At 41.9% G+C, this 17,982-nt stretch overlaps 1 protein-coding gene across 1 annotated transcript in view; it reads right to left on the bottom strand.

Annotated features, from left to right (window-relative positions):
• Nucleotides 1-17,982, bottom strand: part of PGM5 (phosphoglucomutase 5) — a 183,217-nt gene that overhangs the window by 147,231 nt on the left and 18,004 nt on the right. Inside the window, exons 2-6 of the mRNA XM_060610125.3 lie at nucleotides 15,188-15,350; nucleotides 8,822-8,968; nucleotides 4,960-5,085; nucleotides 964-1,154; nucleotides 216-370 (exon numbers count right to left, since the gene is read on the bottom strand). Of these exons, the coding sequence (XP_060466108.1) occupies nucleotides 216-370; nucleotides 964-1,154; nucleotides 4,960-5,085; nucleotides 8,822-8,968; nucleotides 15,188-15,350 (782 nt within the window). The remainder of the gene's footprint in view (nucleotides 1-215; nucleotides 371-963; nucleotides 1,155-4,959; nucleotides 5,086-8,821; nucleotides 8,969-15,187; nucleotides 15,351-17,982) is intronic.

Here is a 17,982-nt window from a genome sequence, read left to right as displayed (position 1 = left end):
CAAGTTCCCGCAGCTAAGCAGCGGCAGAACCGGGAATCCAGTTCAGGCCACCTGATGCTTCCCGTCCCTATCAAGCACACTACACGCGTCTCTAAGTTCCCACACTTCCATCAGTTCCCGCCGGAGTAGGGGAGAATGAGGGACAGTTACCCACAAAGGGGACAGTGACATCAGAAGCGTACCGTAACGTTTTCCACGGTGACATCCTTGCTTACCTGTCCAGGGCCGTGCTGGTGGGCATACTCCTCCCAAACCCTCGCACCCCCATCTGCCGGAAATATGGAATGCAAGAGAGGTTGGCAGCAATGATGGCCAGGGAGTCAGAAGGGCTCACAAAGAAGCCATTCTGGCCGAGGATCATATAACGGTCCTGTCGGAAAGAATGTGTGAAAACGATGAGACAGAGCCATCTGCTGCTAGCAGCCCGTTCCCACCAGCAGCACAAGCTTCTTTACTGCCATCCTATATTTAAACAACCTCAAACAACTTGAATGAGGCTACAGGGGGCATGAGAAACCTTTTAAATTCCTGAGTCCTGGAGGGCCCGTGATCTTGGCCAGCTAGGAATGTGTTCAACCTGGTGAACTGTGGATGACGACCTTGAGCTTCCGTAGCCCCCGTGTACACTTTCCCCAAAACACAATGGAGAATGAGAGTTATTGCTGAAAGAGCTGTTGCCTTCATGCGGCGCTTTCAACAAGACCAACCATACAGAAACATTTATTGCATGAATTTTTTTTTTAAGACATAACCTTTTTTCACAGCATAAGGCTAACCTAGAACTAAGAAAAGCAAAAGCTATTTAATTGCAATATGGAAGAGCATTAAACAGAAGAATAGATGCAGAGCCCAGTTAAGGTTCAAATGCGCCATATGTCAACAGGCCCCAGGAATTCTCTGGCTTCCAGGGGCGGGCTTATTACATGGTAAAAGGGTCAGCAGGCAGAGAACTTTCCTACTTACCCCATCAGCATCAAATGCCGCTCCAAATCCATATTCTCCTCCTTTCATAGCTTCCAGAAGGGTTGTTGCGTATGTCAGGTTTGGGTCAGGATGCTGCCCCCCGAAATCTTCCAGGGGGACACAGTTTATTGCAGAATTGGCTGGGGCTCCCAGCTCATCACACAGGACTTTTCTCACATAGGGTCCCATAACTGAAAAGAGACACATGCAGCAATATGAAATCTTTAAAGAAACCCCCAAATGTCTTCTATCCTGGGTAAAACAAGAAGGGCAATTTAAGAGCACAGAATAAATAAATTCGCCAAGCTTTTTCAAGACACAACACAGAGTAATACTTCAGCTGACATTCATTGAGCACCTAATATGTGCCAATGACTATGCTGGGCAGTTACATAATATTTTTCTCCAAAACTTTTCTAATATGTTGCCAGAAAGAAATCAACTGCTTAATAATGATCCATTGTGTGCAGCTTTTTATGTACTGAAAACTTGAGCTAAATATATACAAAAGCACTAAAAGGCTCCAACGATGTTCTTTGTCTCTGCAATCACTTTGACTCTGTCAAGTATATAATTAGACACTGTAAACCACTGTAGCATATAAAATGAAGCATATTTTACAAAAAAAGTGCTAAGGGATGGTGTTTTCCAGTTCAACACGCATTTATGGAGTGCCTACCATGGAATCCCAATGTTAAGAAAGGAAGGCATCATTGGGACGCCTGGGTGGCTCAGTCAGTTAAGCATCCGACTTCAGTCCATCTCATGATCTCACGGTTCATGAGTTTGAGACCCACGTCGGGCTCTGTGCTGACAGCTCGGAGCCTGGAGCCTGTTTGGATTCTGTGTCTCCCTCTCTCTCTGCCCTTCCCCCACTCATGCTCACACTGTACCTCTGTCAAAAATAAAAATGAAAAAAAACTTAAAAAAAAAGTGGGGCACCTGGGTGGCTCAGTCGGTTGAGCGTCTGACTTCGGCTCAGGTCATGATCTCGCAGTTCACAAGTTCGAGCCCCACATCAGGCTCTGGGCTGACAGCTCAGAGCCTGGAGCCTGCTTTGGAGTCTGTGTCTCCCTCTCTCTGCTCCTCCCCCGCTCATTCTCTCTCTCTCTCTCTCTCTCTCTCTCTCTCTCTCAGAAATAAAGAAACTTTAAAAAAAATTATAATAGAAAAAAAAAAAGAATGGAAGGCAACATATTCAAGGGATGCAAAGCACACAGTCCCTACATTACTGGGCTCTTAAAGCAGGGGTGGGATGAGTGAAATCAACAGGTGAGTGAATGCAATAGTAAGACTGATGCTATTCAATGTATATTTATGAAATAATTAGATCTAACGGCTTAGGAGAAGAAACAACCACAGGTAAGGTTTCAAGAAGGAGGTAGCATTTCCAAGAAGACTTGAAGAAAGAATATAGAGATGGGGACTGGGGATGTCATCCAAATGGAAATAATATTATAAACAAGGGAATAGAGCCAGAGCACACACATACAGCACATCTGGGGACCAGCCTGCAATCCTGTTGGCTGAAATATATGTAAAGCATTGCTTTCCATTTATTTTCCACTGATAAGATGCAAACGTCAAATAGTGAACATCTTTTGACTTTGCATTTTAGGTTTCCTTTGGAGAACCAATCCTTTTCCCATCTCAGTTCTTATAATACAGACATGGCTAAATTCCATTTCCCCCAAGGCTGAGAAGGTGACCTAGATGTGCCCAATCAATGCCCTCCATCCACAGTGATTGATTCAGAGATGGACATATAGTACAACCTAGGCAATGAGGCTCAAAACCAGCTATATTATTCAAACTATTTAGAAAGAGAAGCTGTATTCCCTCTAGGCCAGATAATGAATGCTAGGGCAAGAACCTGAAAGATCTTTTTCTGGGGAATATGATTGGCCCAATAAGAAAGAACTAAACAGCCCACACAAATGACCTGAGAGTAAAGCCCATGGAGGACGAGCTCCACACATGAGCTCCGATCTCCCAATAAAATTTTTAGTGCCTCATTCTTAAACATGCCAGACAGCCAAGGATCACCAAACTTTTGGAAAATGCAATTAACATGAGACCAAAACAAAAAGCATAAAGAACAACCTGGAGGAAACAGAAACTATAAGGAGAAGAAAAATTTTTAAATATATACCAGCAATATTTTAACAGAGATTAATAAGATATGATAAAATGGCTAAAATTAAAAAGACTGAGAATACCAAGTGAGGACATGGAAAAAGTGAAGCCCTCATACACTGATGGTGGTGCAAATGGCACAGCCACTTTGGGTAACAGTTTGGTGGTTTCTTATAAAGAGAAATATGCACTTGTCCTGTGACTCAGAAATCTCAGATCTAAGACAAATGAAATCAAGTAACGCATAAAGAAGTGTTCACAAATGTTTATAGGAACTTTGTAGAAGCCAAAACCTAGAAATAACCCTAACTATATCAACTGGTGAATAAATAAACAAACTGTGGTTCATCCATACAATGGAATCCTACTCATTGGTAACAAGGAACCACTCCTGATATACACAACACCACGAACCTGTCTCCAAAACTTTACGTGCGTGAAAGAAGCCTAAAATAAAGGGGTATATATTTTGTGCTTCTGTTTACATGGCTTTCCGTAAAAGGCAAAATTATAGGGGCAAAAGCAGATGAGTGATTTCCAGGAGCTATGGGTTAGGATAAGGGGTATGATTACAAAGTACCACAAGGTAATTTTCTAGAGTGGGGGAAATTCTCTATATCTTGATTGTCATAGTCATCACATGACTATATATTTTTGTCAAACTTCATCAAACTGTATGCCTAAAAGGTCAGTTTTACCACGTATAAATCAGTAAACCTGACATTTAAAAAATATGGCACTCATGAAACATGAATAGGCCCACTATTTTTTAAAAGAGATTATTTGGAAATGAAAAAACAGTTTTTGGAAATTAGAAATATGATAGTGGAACTGAAAAACTTAATGGGAGGGCTTAGAAAAAAAGTTGAGGAAATCTCCCAGAAAGCACAAAACAAAGAAAAGGAAAATAGGGGTGGCGGGGGAGGTGTAGAGGAGAGAATAGGAAAACTAAAGAATCAGTCCCTTAGGTCTAATACCTAAACAATAACCATTCTGGAAGGAAAGGAAAGAGAAAATAATAGAGGAAATCATTCAAGAAGTAATTTAAGAAAATGTTCCAGAATTAAAGGATACAAGTTTCCAGATTAAGAGGATCTCCCAAGTACCCAGCACAATAGAAGAAAATAGTCCCACATTAAGACTCATCAGTACAAAAGGTAGGAACAGTAATGATGAGCCAAAGACCCTAAAAGCCTCCAGAGAAGAAAAAGCAAAGATTTCATACCTGGATTAAAAATCAGAATAGCATCAGATTTCTCAAATTCAATACAATTGGCTATAAGGCAATGGAGCAATGCCCTCAAACTTCTGAAGGAAAGTAATATCCATCTTAAATTTCTATTTCTAGACAAATAAATATCCCATGAGAACAAGAAGAAAAAAAAAAGGTATTTTCAGATATGCAATGACTCAATACATTCAGCTCCCATCAGGTTCTCTCCGAGCTCCTGAAGAATCTGTTCCTCTAAAACAAGGAGGTAAATCACAAAAATGGAAGACAAAGGAAGTGGAAATAAGGAGAGTCAACACGAGAAAGGGGTAAAGAGAATCACTAGAATGATGATAAGGACAACAACAACTCAGAGAGCAACCAGTGCAGAGGGGAGCACATCAGAGATCTCCAGGAACATGAAGTGAAAAGATATAGATCCTGGGAGAGTATGGGGATTAAGAGTTATGATAGTGTAGACACCGGATGCCAATCTTACCAAAATGATGATATAATTAGTGTATCTGAACACACACACATTGTGTGAATATCCCTGAACCCAATCTTCCTCATAATCTCAGAAAGCCAATGTGGGTAAAGGCCTCTTCAACATTTCTTGGCCACCAATTGGGAGAAGACCACGAACTTACCCCCGTGCATCGCATCAACTCGGATCTTCAGTTGGCCGGGCCCTGTCAGCAAACTCTTGATGGCATTAAAGTCAAAGATGGTCCGAAGGAGGTTGAGATAGATATCTACTGGGTCCACTATCTCCACTAAGGATAGAAAAGCAAAAGGAAACGTCAATGACCGTACCCATGAAGTATACCTGGGAACGAAAAGAAGAATCTCTACCCTAAAAGCATGAAGTTCCGATCACAGTTCCATCAGAACCCTACGCATCATGTGGGAAGCCAAGTGCCCATTTGTGGGGTAAGTCACAAATTAAGGCACAATCAAGATCCTACACACTTTTCAGGCCATTATTGGGTATAAATAGTACAAGTTATACGGCCTTCTTTGCACATGAAAAATCAACCACAAAATAAAGTCGTTCGGATAAAAACTATGCCCTCTTATCCCACCATCCTTCTAACACCTCCTCCCCCCAAAATGCACACACCTCAATGCTAAGAGGCACCTGGGCACACCCTGTTCCTCTCCTGTGGGGGTTAGCCAAACAATGACTCAGCAGGCTTGGAACAAATCAAGGAGTGACTTCAGTGATCCCTATTTTCTAAATGCCTTTGTGACCACCAAATCCAGGGTTGGAATTGGTGATGAAGGATAGATTCTTGAGTTTGTGTGAAGTCTCTCGTGTGCCCAGTCCAGTCCCAATTTCGGGGTGAATGCCAGATACTTAGAAATCCTCGTTAAACACGAATGTTCCTCAATGTCTGTTACCACCCGATGACCAGGAATCCAAAACTAGTCTTTTCCAGTTATTTGACAGATACACAAAACCCAAAATACATTACATTTTTCAAACTTGGCCATCAGCATGTAATTAATACTGAGAAAGTACTTTCCCTAGGATAGTAAATATTTGACTCTTTAGGCACTAAAATTTGTCCATAAGCCCTGCTTTTAAACTCATACTTATGTTGAAATGTATGGATGTTGCCTTTCAAATTTTTCAAATTCTGAAATATTAAACCTGGTAAGATATTATCAATCCGTCTTTAATAATTTTCAGTAAATCCAGGCATAACATTTAATGGATAGAATTTAAAAATATTTTTTAGTGTTTTATTTATTTTCGAGAGAGATAGAGAGTGCGTGCAGGGCAGGGACAGAGAGAGAGGGGAACAGAAGATCTGAAGTGGGCTCTGTGCTGAGAGCAGCAAGCCCAACGTGGGACTCGAACTCACAAACTGTGACATCGTGGCCTGAGCCGAAGTCAGATGCTCAACTGAATGAGCCACCCAGGCACCCCTAATGGATGGAATTTTAATATTCTATATGAAACTGTCTCATCATCTCGTCAAATACAAATCTAAAAATATTTTTCCTTGCAGTTAAATCAATGTAGTATGCGTGCCCTTTCATATATACTGTAATTAGTTTTTAATGAACACAAAATGGTTTGTGTTCACTAAAAAGTAATCCTTTGGGGCGCCCGGGTGGCTCAGTCGGTTAAGCGTCCAACTTCGGCTCAGGTCATGATCTCACGCTCCGTGAGTTCGAGTCCCATGTCAGGCTCTGTGCTGACAGCTCGGAGCCTGGAGCCTGCTTCAGATTCTGCGTCTCCCTCTCTCTCTGCCCCTCCCTGCTCATGTTCTGTCTCTGTCTCAAAAATAAATAAAAACATTAAAAAAATTTTTTTAAGTAATCCTTTGACATAAGGGGGATATTAATTTGTACAACAATGACTAAGTAATTACTAATTAATCTGTACAATAATGACTAAGTAACGACTAATCTTTTGACGTGAGGGGGATATTAATTTGTACAATAAATCAAGGATTTATATGAAACGTAGACCTAAAAATGGTTAAGACGGTAAAGTTTACGTTATGTATATTCTACCACAATAAAAAAAAATAATTTATAAAACAAAAGGTTATGTCCTAAATACGTGAGAAGTCTTACTCACTCTATAAGATATGAGAATATTTTTGGCAGTTTCATTCCGGTTCTTTAATTCTTGAACCGCTTGCCCAGATATACTTGGTATTCATAGCAGATAACACATGGTAAACAGAAATGTAAAAAACAAGGAAGTAGAATCCAGTGAAAACTGAAAGTTCGCGTCAAGTAGTTCACGCTCTTGACCCTTTAAGGGGAAATGCCAAGGAATGAACGTGTTTCCAATTAACTCAAGCCTTGCTCAACATTTAAAGCAGCAAGAACACAGCACATAGATCATCCCAAACACTCATCCCCAAATTCTTCTTGGAAGCCAAGGAATTCTTCTGCCCACCTCCTGGTATCCGGAGCATTGGAGAAAACTCAGCAAACTAGCAATGGGGCTGCAGCAACTGCCTGACTCTGAGCTCACCAAAGACACGGGGGTCTCTGGAACAACCATAAAAATCGTGAAAGAACCAAAAATCAATAAATCAATAACAACTTCTTCCTGACAGTAATGCCTGGTTTTTCCCAGTCACTTCCTCGTCCAGTTTTCCCAAATGTATGTACGCAAGCATGTTTAAATCATTTTGTTTCACGTAATCCATCTCTTGTCGATAGTTGTCAAGACATCGCGTGCGCGTGTGTGTGCGTGTGCATGCTCCCAGCTAGATTTACAAAAGGAGGCACATGGCTTCCAGTATCACGTGGCTTTCAGTCAATGTCTGCCGATTGGCTAAGCAAGCAGTGGACTCAAAATCCTTCAAGAAAAAGGCAGTCCTGGGGCGCCTGGGTGGCTCAGTCGGTTAAGCGTCCGACTTCGGCTCAGGTCACGATCTCGCGGTATGAGTTCGAGCCCCGCGTTGGGCTCTGTGCTGACAGCTCAGCGCCTGGAGCCTGTTTCAGATTCTGTGTCTCCCTCTCTCTCTGACCCTCCCTCGTTCATGCTCTGTCTCTCTCTCTCTCAAAAATAAATAAACGCTAAAAAAATTAAAAAAATTAAAAAAATTAAAAAATTTAAAAAAATTTAAAAAAAAAGGCAGTCGTGTTAGCTTAACAGTGTGACCCCGCAACAGTCCATTTCAAGGTTTTCTCTGTCCCACAAATGCCATGTGCCTGTCAGCCAGGCATTTCATGCTTTTAGCTAAGTCAACTAAAGACAACACCTTAACACAAACTGTATTCAAGCTTATAGGGCACTAAAGGAGTAAATAGTTGGCTTTATCGCTAATTGTATGCCTTCTAGGCAAAAGCAGTAAGATAAAAGAGAGGGGAGTAATATGCGTATATATGATATTGATGGTATTATACGGTTCAATATTAACCCACAAATTTAAAGGTTATAATCTGAGTACTCCAGAAGTTTTAGTCACTCTACGGTATAGGATATTTGGGGCAATTTCATTCTGTTCTTTGCCTAACTCCATTCAGTACTTACTGAGTTCCTTTGTAAAATCTCCTCACACAGTACTTGCTATAGGATAGGTGGTTACTTGTGCATTGAATCAAGTTGAATGGCATGGTTCTGGCTTGGAAAAGAAATGCCTACCTTCCATGGGCCATTTTAAGAACCCCACTACCTTGTTGAGTCTCTCCTCAACTGTTTAAGGCATTCTAGCATCTTCGCCTTAATTGATTAGAAAAGCAAAGACATGTTTTGGCAATTGACAGACTATCCTTGGAACGCTGTAACGGAGTCAGCCATGACATTTTTCCTCTACTGAAAGTGATCTTGGGTTTAGAAAGTCATTTTCGAAAGTTGCCAGTTCTGAAGATCTTGGCTGCTCTGACTTCTCGGTGCACCACAGTCGTGGTACATCTATTTCTCAAACATCAACCCCCAAATGGACAATCCAAACGCTTTAATGTGTGCCCTCCCCTGCAGAAGATAGAGTCACCCCCGTTCACGGAGCTATTCTTTTTCAAAATATAATCTATTACCTCTGAATGGCTTGAATTTGTTCTCCAGGTCAAATTCTTGTCTTCCAAGCCGAGATAGGTCGATTCGAAGATCAGGACATATGGCGTACTCCTCAATTGTCTTGCTGATCTGATAGATTTTGTCGGAGACCACATCTGGGGCAGGACCTAACACGTGAAAATAGCGCGTCACCCAAAAGAAATTTTTTAAAAGGTGTCTGCAGTTTCGATCAGAGATATGTCATCTCCTTCACCGCCAAGCAAAAGAAAGGTGCGTTTGTTCTCCAAACAGTGGACAAACAGTTCACAGTTCGGTTAGCCTCTGTATTCCTTATGCTGTATTCATCCATGATGGACGAAATTTGGTCAGCCTCACCTGTTCCACGTAGGCTAATAACCCACGTTTGTTTGTCTGAATCCGCTTCTGAGTAATGATACATCTTGCCTAAAAATAGTTTCACACCTGCTAGGGAGACCCGGTTATGTAATCTGCTTTATTCAGGATATGAGACATCAATGGGATATGCACTTGACACAAGTGAGGGATCCCAGATTTAAACTGCAGCCTCCTAAGTGCATCTGGAGAAAAAAAGTATGGCTTCTACTCCCAGGTCTGCTGCCTTGTTGAGGCAGCTCTTACCAGGGTCAACTATTTCCCCCAACTCGTGCTCTCTAGTGACTTCCAAGTTTTTAAAAGGAGGTTAAAGCGGGTGCCTGGGTGGCTCAGTCGGTTAAGCTTCTGACTCCTGGTTTCGGCTCAGGTCACGATCTCATGGTTTTGTGGGTTTGAGCCCCGAATCGGGCTCTGCACTGGCAGCACAGCCTGTGCTTGGGATTCTCCGTCTCCCTCTTTCTCTGCCCCTCCCCCACTCACTCTGCCTCTCTCAAAATAAATAAATAAAGTTAAAAACTTTTTTAAATAGGGGCGCCTGGGTGGCTCAGTCAGTTAAGCGTCCGACTGCGGCTCAGGTCATGATCTCACAGTTCGTGGGTTCGAGCCCCACATCGGGGCTCTGTGCTGACAGCTCGGAGCCTGGAGCCTGCTTCGGATTCTGTGTCTCCCTCTCTCTCTGCCCCTCCCCTGCTCATGCTCTGTCTCTCTCTCTCCTTCAAAAATAAATAAATAAATAAATAAATAAATAAATAAATAAATAAAACATTAAAAAAAAATTTTTTTAACATTTAAAAAATTAAAAAAAAAACTTTTTTAAATAAATGGAATGAGGTTTAAACAAAAAATATTTGATCCGTTTCCTTACAAGATCAAAAGGACAATTAGGTTGTGATACACTTTAAATGAATAGAAAATCAACAATTCGTCCTCTTTCTGTTTTTCTTTTCTTTTTAATTTTTACATCTTAATGCAAGTCACTTTAGATTTTTTTGCAACAAGTTTGGGAAATCAAATGAGTACACTCAATCAAATGAGTACACTGAGATCTAAAATATAAACGATAGACAATAGATGGGTTGTGTATGAATTACCCAACTATATTGTAACTTTCAACTGACGAGAAATCTAGAAATAATTTCTTTTCTATCCTAATCCTTAGAGCTACACTGTCTAATACAATAGCCAGCTCTGTCCCTCACTTTTAAACAGTCCGAATTTCAATGACAAAGCACACCTGTTTCCAAAAGGAAAACAGCTTCTAGAATGTTGGTTTTCTATGATGCCTATCAGCCACTCACATTGTTACCCTCACAGTTCATCAGCAACCTCTGTAGCCGCTGACAACTTCCAAGTTCCTTGACGTCATCTACTCCGATGACTTTTCCTCTTTTTAGCCAATGGCTGGCAGGGTCATACCTGAAGTATTGTTGTCGCTTGAAATCCTTTCAAAAATATCAAATTGGGTTGTCCTCAGCCCATAAATTCCTTATCTGCCAACCACCCTACTCTGTACCTCTGCTGAACCTGCTCATTCCTATACTAATGCTCGTCATCACCTGATTAATCACAGGCCAGTGGTCCATTCTAGTTTCCATGGTCTCTTATCCCAGGCAAGACCCTCTGGTCCACCATTTGAGCCATACCTTTGTTAGCATAATAACATGAGCCAACCTGTACTGAAACTTACATACACTGCATTTCACACTTTATATGGAATTGGGCACTCACAAAAAGCAGATGAAGGAAGAATTCTTATTATCCTCATTTTCCAAAAGGGGAAACTGAAATTTGAAGAAGGGGGGAGACCCTTAACCAAGGTCCCATCGCTGGTAATTAACAGAGGCTGGATTTTGAACCCTAATAGTCCGATGGCAGCTCAGATATCCGTAATGAGTACAAGCCCCCCCCCAAGGCCGTGCCAAGCCCACGCTGCCATTCCCCAACCCTGGGACATTGCCATCACCTTCCCCCACTGCTGCCATTCCCAGACTCCCACACATTGCTGGGGGCAGTTACAAAATAACACCGACTGCTTGCCCCTAAGAATGAGGCTGCTTCACTGCACAACTTCCTATGAATTCTCAACAAATTTTCCAGAGTACCTTTTACAAAATATGTTCCAAGTCCCTTCTTTATCCTTGTCCCATGATCTGAGCAGGCAACCTTTCTTCTTACTTTCTTTTTGCACAGATCTAGGAACTATTTCCCCAGACTTCCATTCTGCACCCCTCAGAGTTGCTTCCTTCCTCATCTCCTTGCCTTCTTATTCAAATGTTCTGCCCTCTTCTCCGAATCTAGGCTCTGATTGAGTGCCACAGCTTACTGATTCTGTGACATGGCGTTAAGTTTTTGAAACCATTTTATTCCTCAGTCACTTCATCGGGCTGTTAGGAGGATTAAGGGAGACAATGCATGTAAAGGTCGGACTATGGTGCCCGGCACATGGTAAGATTCAAAAAACATCCAGTATTTTTATTACTGATTCCATTTCCCCTCTAGCATCTTCCCCTATACTTAAAAACATGCTCACAATGGTCCTGTGCTCTAAATCCATTTTAAAAGCAACATAGTTCCAGGGACGCCTGGGGGGTTCAGTTAGTTAAGCATCAGACTCTTGATTTCGGCTCAGGTCATGATCTCCCTCCCCATCATGAGTTCAAGCCCCGCGTTGGGCTCTGCACTGAGCATGGAGCCTCCTTGGGGTTCTCTCTCTCCGCCCTTCCTGCTGCTTATGCTCTGTCTCTCAAAATAAATAAATAAACACAAAATAAGATAAGATAAAATAAGAAGATAAAATAAGATAAAATAAAGTAAGATAAAATAAGATAAAATAAAATAAAGTAAAAGAAAAGAAAATAAAATTAAATTAAAATAAAATAAAATAAAATAAAAACAACATAGTTCCAGATGCGTCCCATTTCCCTGAATGTGCCTACTAATTCCATAAAATGTATCCGTATGGCACACAATGAAAAGAGGTGAATGCTTCTCCCGAAAAAGAACTTATGGTAAAATTCATTCTACTTTGAGTGGGAAGAACCAACCGAATCTCTCTATGCCATCAGGAATGTGAGCTTCGTTAATGATGCCAAGGCATGGAAACATGAAGAATTAAGCGTAAGAGAGGGACTTTCAATATAGTCAAAGGCTAAATGATAAACTCAATCCCCTCCCTCTATGGCTGAGTAGGTCTCACTTCCTCCTGTAATTCAGTCTACAAAATGGGTATTTAAATAATATCTTCTCCCTTTATGCCGCACAGGATGTCATCGAGATGACTGAGCTGTTCTTACAAGATATGAAACCAAACATAAATTCCAAATGCTTACTTGAAATCCATTGTTTAGTTTGTCAACTTACATATCATATTTCTCTGCAAACTGCCATTTTCTGAGCCCATTCGATTTCTTGCGTTAACAGCATATAAAATACCTGAATACTGCCTGTTTTTTCCTGAAATTCTCAGTACCTGTTGCAAGACTAGATGTGGTCCTAGGTGTGATTTTTAATGAAGGAGAGCTTCTCCCATCACGGGACACTTTGTAAGGTGTTTTGCGGGTCTTTTTTTTTTTTTTTTTTAACACTTGATGGGAGTGAAATTCCTTTGTTTGGATAATGTCCCAAATGGCTGTAAGGAGGGGGAAATAATAAATATTGCCTTCAGATTCATAAAAGTAACTGCTGTTGGTTAAAAATCAGCTCCTACCCACCTATAAAAGCAGACTCAGGGTTCAAGATTAAAATTTAGAGACTTGACGAGCAGATGAAAGGCATGGTTCTGGGATGAATCCTGTTCTGGGATGAAACAGCTATAAATAACATTTTGGAGGCAACTGGAAAATTTTCAATATAGATTAGGTTTTAGAGGATGTTAGGGAATTAGTGTTATTTTTATTAGGCCTGATAATGTAGTTATGTAGGAATAGGTCTTTCTTTTGAAGAGATGTATTCAGAAATATCTAGGTGTAAAATGTCTTCATGCTCTAATTTACCTTAAAATCTTTTAGGGGAAAAAAAAGCGCAAAATAGAAAAACAAATAATGGACACAAGCTACCCATTTATTATTCTCCTTAACTTAATATGTGTTTAAAATTGTGTTTCGGGGTGCCTGGGTGCCTCAGTTGGTTAGGCGACCGACTTTGGCTCAGGTCCTGATCTCACAGTTCGTGGGTTTGAGCCCCACGTCGGGCTCTGTGCTGACAGCTCGGAGCGTGGAGCCTGCTTCGGATTCTGTGTCTCCCTCTCTCTCTGCCCCTCCCCTGATCATGCTCTGTGTCTCTGTCTCTCAATAATAAATAAACATTAAAAAAAATTAAAATTGTTCTTCTAATTCACCCCTATATATATAAACCACCCCACAAAGACCTCCAAACTATAAATTTCTGTTAATATAAGAAAAAAGTGGAATGATCATAAGCATTTCAGTGAGACAAAGTCAACGCTATAGGAAAGAGGAAGTCTATGAGTTATGTTAAAAACTCATTTGTCTGGCTTTGAGCAGCCATGTGAACTTGAACAAGAGCCTCTTGGGGATTTGATTTGTTCATCTGCCAAATAACAGGAATGGTCTAAATGACTTAGAGCAAGTTCCTATTTTAAACTCCAGAGCCCTTCTAGGGGTACGTGGGTGGCTCAGTCAGTTGAGCGTCCGACTTTGGCTCAGGTCATGATCTCGTGACTTCTGGGTTCGAGCCCCACGTTGGGCTCTGTGCTGACAGCTCAGAGCCTGGAGCCTGCTCCAGATTCTGTCTCCCTTTCTCTCTTCCCACCCCCCCCACTCACACTCTGTCTCTCTCAAAAATAAATAAACATTAAAAAAATTCTTTTTTTAATCCAGACCCCTTCCACATCAGATAAGCATCAATTATTCAACCATTTGACTGTGCTAAGAAGGGCAGAGGTGCAAAACACCAAATAGGTTCGAGATCTCATTAGGCCACCTCAAGCGTTGTGAGGTTAGTTTTATATGTCAACCTGACTGAGCCCCACAGTGCCCAGATATTTGGTGAAACCTTATCCCGGGTGTGTCTGTAAGGGGGTTTCTGGAAGAGATTAGCACCCAGGAGACTGTGTAAAGTGCCCACTACCGGTGGCCTCATCCAGCCCACTGAGAGCCTGGACAGAACAAGAGGCTGAGTAAGGGAGAAGTCACTCTCCCTGTCTGGCTTCAAGCTGAGACAGTGGTTCTCTCCTGCCTTTGAACCTGAACCTGGTCTCGGACTGGAACTTCCACCATCAGTTGTGCTGTTTTTCAGGCCTTGGGACTCAGACTAGAACTCTGCCATTGCTCTCCTGGGTCTACAGTCTCTGGACTTGTCAGCCTCCATAATCATGTGAGCTAACTCCCTCGCTGGGTCCGGGGCAGGTGTGGCTGTGGGTAGGCCCTTTAAGAGCCATCCCTCAGTTTGTCATAGACCTCAGGTTGAGGGCACGAGCCAGTTGGTCTTCGAAGCCAGATGTTTTGGGGGGGCGCATCTCTCAGGTACCAGTCTTAAAAGGTGGGGTGCCCAATGTAGAGTACGAACCCTCCCTTTCTTGGGGAGACTCTCTAGGTTTTCTGTTCTCTCCAGAGGGTGGATCATTTCACCGGTGGTGGGTTTGTGTCCCAGCCTCTTCAACCCACTTTGAAGTGGTTTCCCTCTCACTTGCCCTATGGAAAGGGGTTGCTGTGCTAGTTTTTAGGTTTTTGTTTTTGTTTTTCAGAGGAAATCGTTCCATGTATCTGTAGATTCGGTGTGTCCATGGGAGAAGGTGAGTACCAGATATTCCTACGTTGCCATGTTGAACGGAAACCCAGCCAATTCCTTATAATAAATCTCTTTATAGCCTACTGGTTCTGTTCCTCTGGAGAACCCTAAGACAGATCCCTCACTGGAAGTTTCTGAGCCACTTCCTCTCCACCTTGCTCGTCTACCATCAGAGTCATTGTAAGACTACAATAACCTAAGAGGACAGAAACCGTGAAGATTAAGGTATCCTCTAAACTACATACCTCCATTGGCAACATTGAACTTCACTCCAAACTCTCCAGCTGGTCCCCCAGGGCAGTGGCTGGCTGTTAGAATGATTCCACCGGCGGCCTTGATCTTTCTGATAATGCAGGAAACAGCAGGTGTCGACAAGATGCCATTCTGTCCAATAATCAGTCGTCCAATCTAGATCAGCCAAGGAAAAAAATCAATCCAGTTACATGGGATCAAAGGCATTTCAATGGGAAGTGCCCCAGGCTCTGTTAACACACAGTAAATCACTTGCAAAAGGCATAGAGTGGGCTTTGGGTTAAGGGGTAAAGGAGAGCTCTGGCATTGCCTCCTGCCCAGTATCTCCAACACCAGTTGGGGCACCCACATGTAGCAGCCAACTATTAAGCTATAAATTGGACCTGCCCCATTGATTTTTAGTAATTTGAAACATCCACTTTATATTTATATACAATTTATTGTCAAGTCAGCTAACATACAGTGTATACAATGTGCTCTTGGTTTGGGGGGGGGGGTAGATTCCCATGGTTCATCGTTTACATACAACACCCAGTGCTCATCCCAACAAATGCCCTCCTCAGTGCCCATCATCCATTTTCCCCTCTCCCGCCCTCACCATCAGTGCTTAGTTTGTTCTCTGCATTCAAGAGTCTCTTATGGTTTGCTTCCCTCTCTGTTTGAAACTGTTTTTTTCCCCTTCTCTTCCCCCATGGTCCTCCATTAAGCTTCTCAAGTTCCACGTATGAGTGAAAACATGATATCTGCCTTTCTCTGAATTATTTCACTTAGCATAATACCTTCCAGTTTCTTCACATTGTTGCAAATGGCAGAATTTCATTCTTTCTCATTGCCAAGTAGTATTCCATTCTATATATATATATATATATATATATATATATACACACACACACACACACACCTCTTTATCCATTCATCACTTGATGGACATTTGGGCTCTTTCCATAATTTGGCTATTGTTGAAAGTGCTGCTATAAACATTGGGGTACATGTGCCCCTCCAGTTCTGATGACCAAAGGGTTAGCATGAAGGTTCTTAGAACCTTAGAACCTTCATGAAGCTTCCTCTACACAAGAGGTTTTTAGTTTGTTACTGGCTTAGAAACTCTGCACATGAACATGCTAGAAATTACAAGAAAAAAGAAATGGAGGTTTTCTCTGCTGCATCCCCTTCTTCTCTCTGCCTCAGCACAAATTCATACAGAAGAGTCCTGGCTTCCTATAGCCTTGTCGTCAGCAGATGTATTTGAATGCCCTCAGAACAACCACTCTTATGAAGGCAAGAATTTTATTTCTGCCACTGACAGTGTGTGTTGGGACACTGGAGAAACTATCTGGCCATGCTAGGCAGAGATCTGGAAGTCATCCATGGGTGTGGCCAGAGTCTTTCTGTAGCTACTAAGCTGAATTTTAAAAAAGAAAGCCACATAGCCCTACAGAGTATTACTCGGTATGCTTTGTCTTAAAATAGAGACCAATGTCATCTAATCCTGTGGTTCTCAAATGTTACTACAATTCAGAATCCCTAAGGAAGCCTTCAAGTTACCAATATTCAGACGGCATCTCAGACTAATTATACTGGCCTATCTAGGAGTAGGTCAAGGCTTCATAGTCTTTAAAGCTCTACAGGTGATTTCAGTGTTCAGTTGAGCCTGGTGATCAAACCCCCTTGTTACTCGAGGGACCAGCAGCATGAGCACCACCTGTGAGCTTGATAGAACTGCGAACAAACTCTAGCATTGCTAGAAGTAGGTCACCGACCAAATATGACAATGAGGGAAGATACAGAAAAAAAATGTGCAAAGAACAAACACAAGAGCTCCAAGAACAACAGAGTCCTGGGACGATTTAGTATCGAAAGACCCACAACATCGCCAGAGTACATATTTTCAAGTGGAGGAGACAGACCATAAACAAAACAGCCTAATAATAATATTTGCTAGTCAGATATGTATTAGGAAGGAAATCAGCAGGGTTCTGTGATAGAGAATAGTGGGGTGTCAATTTCAATAATAGCAATAAACATGACGATCATAATAGCTGTGCAATGGGAATTCCTAGAAGGCTTTAAGCAGTGGAAGTGACCTGATATCATTTACATTTTAAAAGGTCACAGGATGAGGGGCGCCTGGGTGGCTCAGTGGGTTAAGCGTCTGACTCTTGATTTTGCTCAGGTCATGATCTCACAGTCACGAGATGGAGCCCCACGATGGACGCCACGCCTGAATGCAGAGCCTGCTTGGGATAAAACAAATAAATAAACATTTTTTAAAAAATAAATAAGAGATCACGGAATGAGCAGTCCAAGCAACCTTTTTAAAAAGCAAGTCGTATCATGTCAGCAAAACGTTTCAATGACTTTTGCACCAACCCAAAGTAAAGCCAAAGTTGTCAACGTCCTCTGTAAGCCCTGCAACACCTGATGCCCTCCACTGTCCTCCTTCCTCTGCTCTAGCCGTACTGGGTAGTTTACCATCCCTCAGACACATCGAGCATGATCAGGGCCTTTGTCTTTGCTCTTCCCTCTGCTTAGAACTCTCTTACCCAGATATTTGCATGCCTGCCTCCTTCTATCTTTTGGGGTTTCTGTCCCAATGTCAACTAATCAGAGACAGCACCCTTGACAGACCTGTATAATACAGCACCCACACATTCCTAATTTTCCTATTGCCCTCTCTTTCGTTTAGCCTGTTTTAATCTTCGGTAGGATGTATATTACCACCTAATATTTCCCATTATTATTCATTTATTTCCCTGCTTTATAGAAGCTCTAAGGTCTTTGTTTTCTT

This window comes from Panthera onca, chromosome D4 (assembly GCF_046562875.1).
Source record: "Panthera onca isolate mPanOnc1 chromosome D4, mPanOnc1 haplotype 2, whole genome shotgun sequence".
Lineage (NCBI taxonomy): Eukaryota > Metazoa > Chordata > Mammalia > Carnivora > Felidae > Panthera > Panthera onca.
The sequence above is the reverse complement of the archived record's forward strand: the minus strand, read 5'-3'. Positions and strand labels throughout refer to the sequence as shown.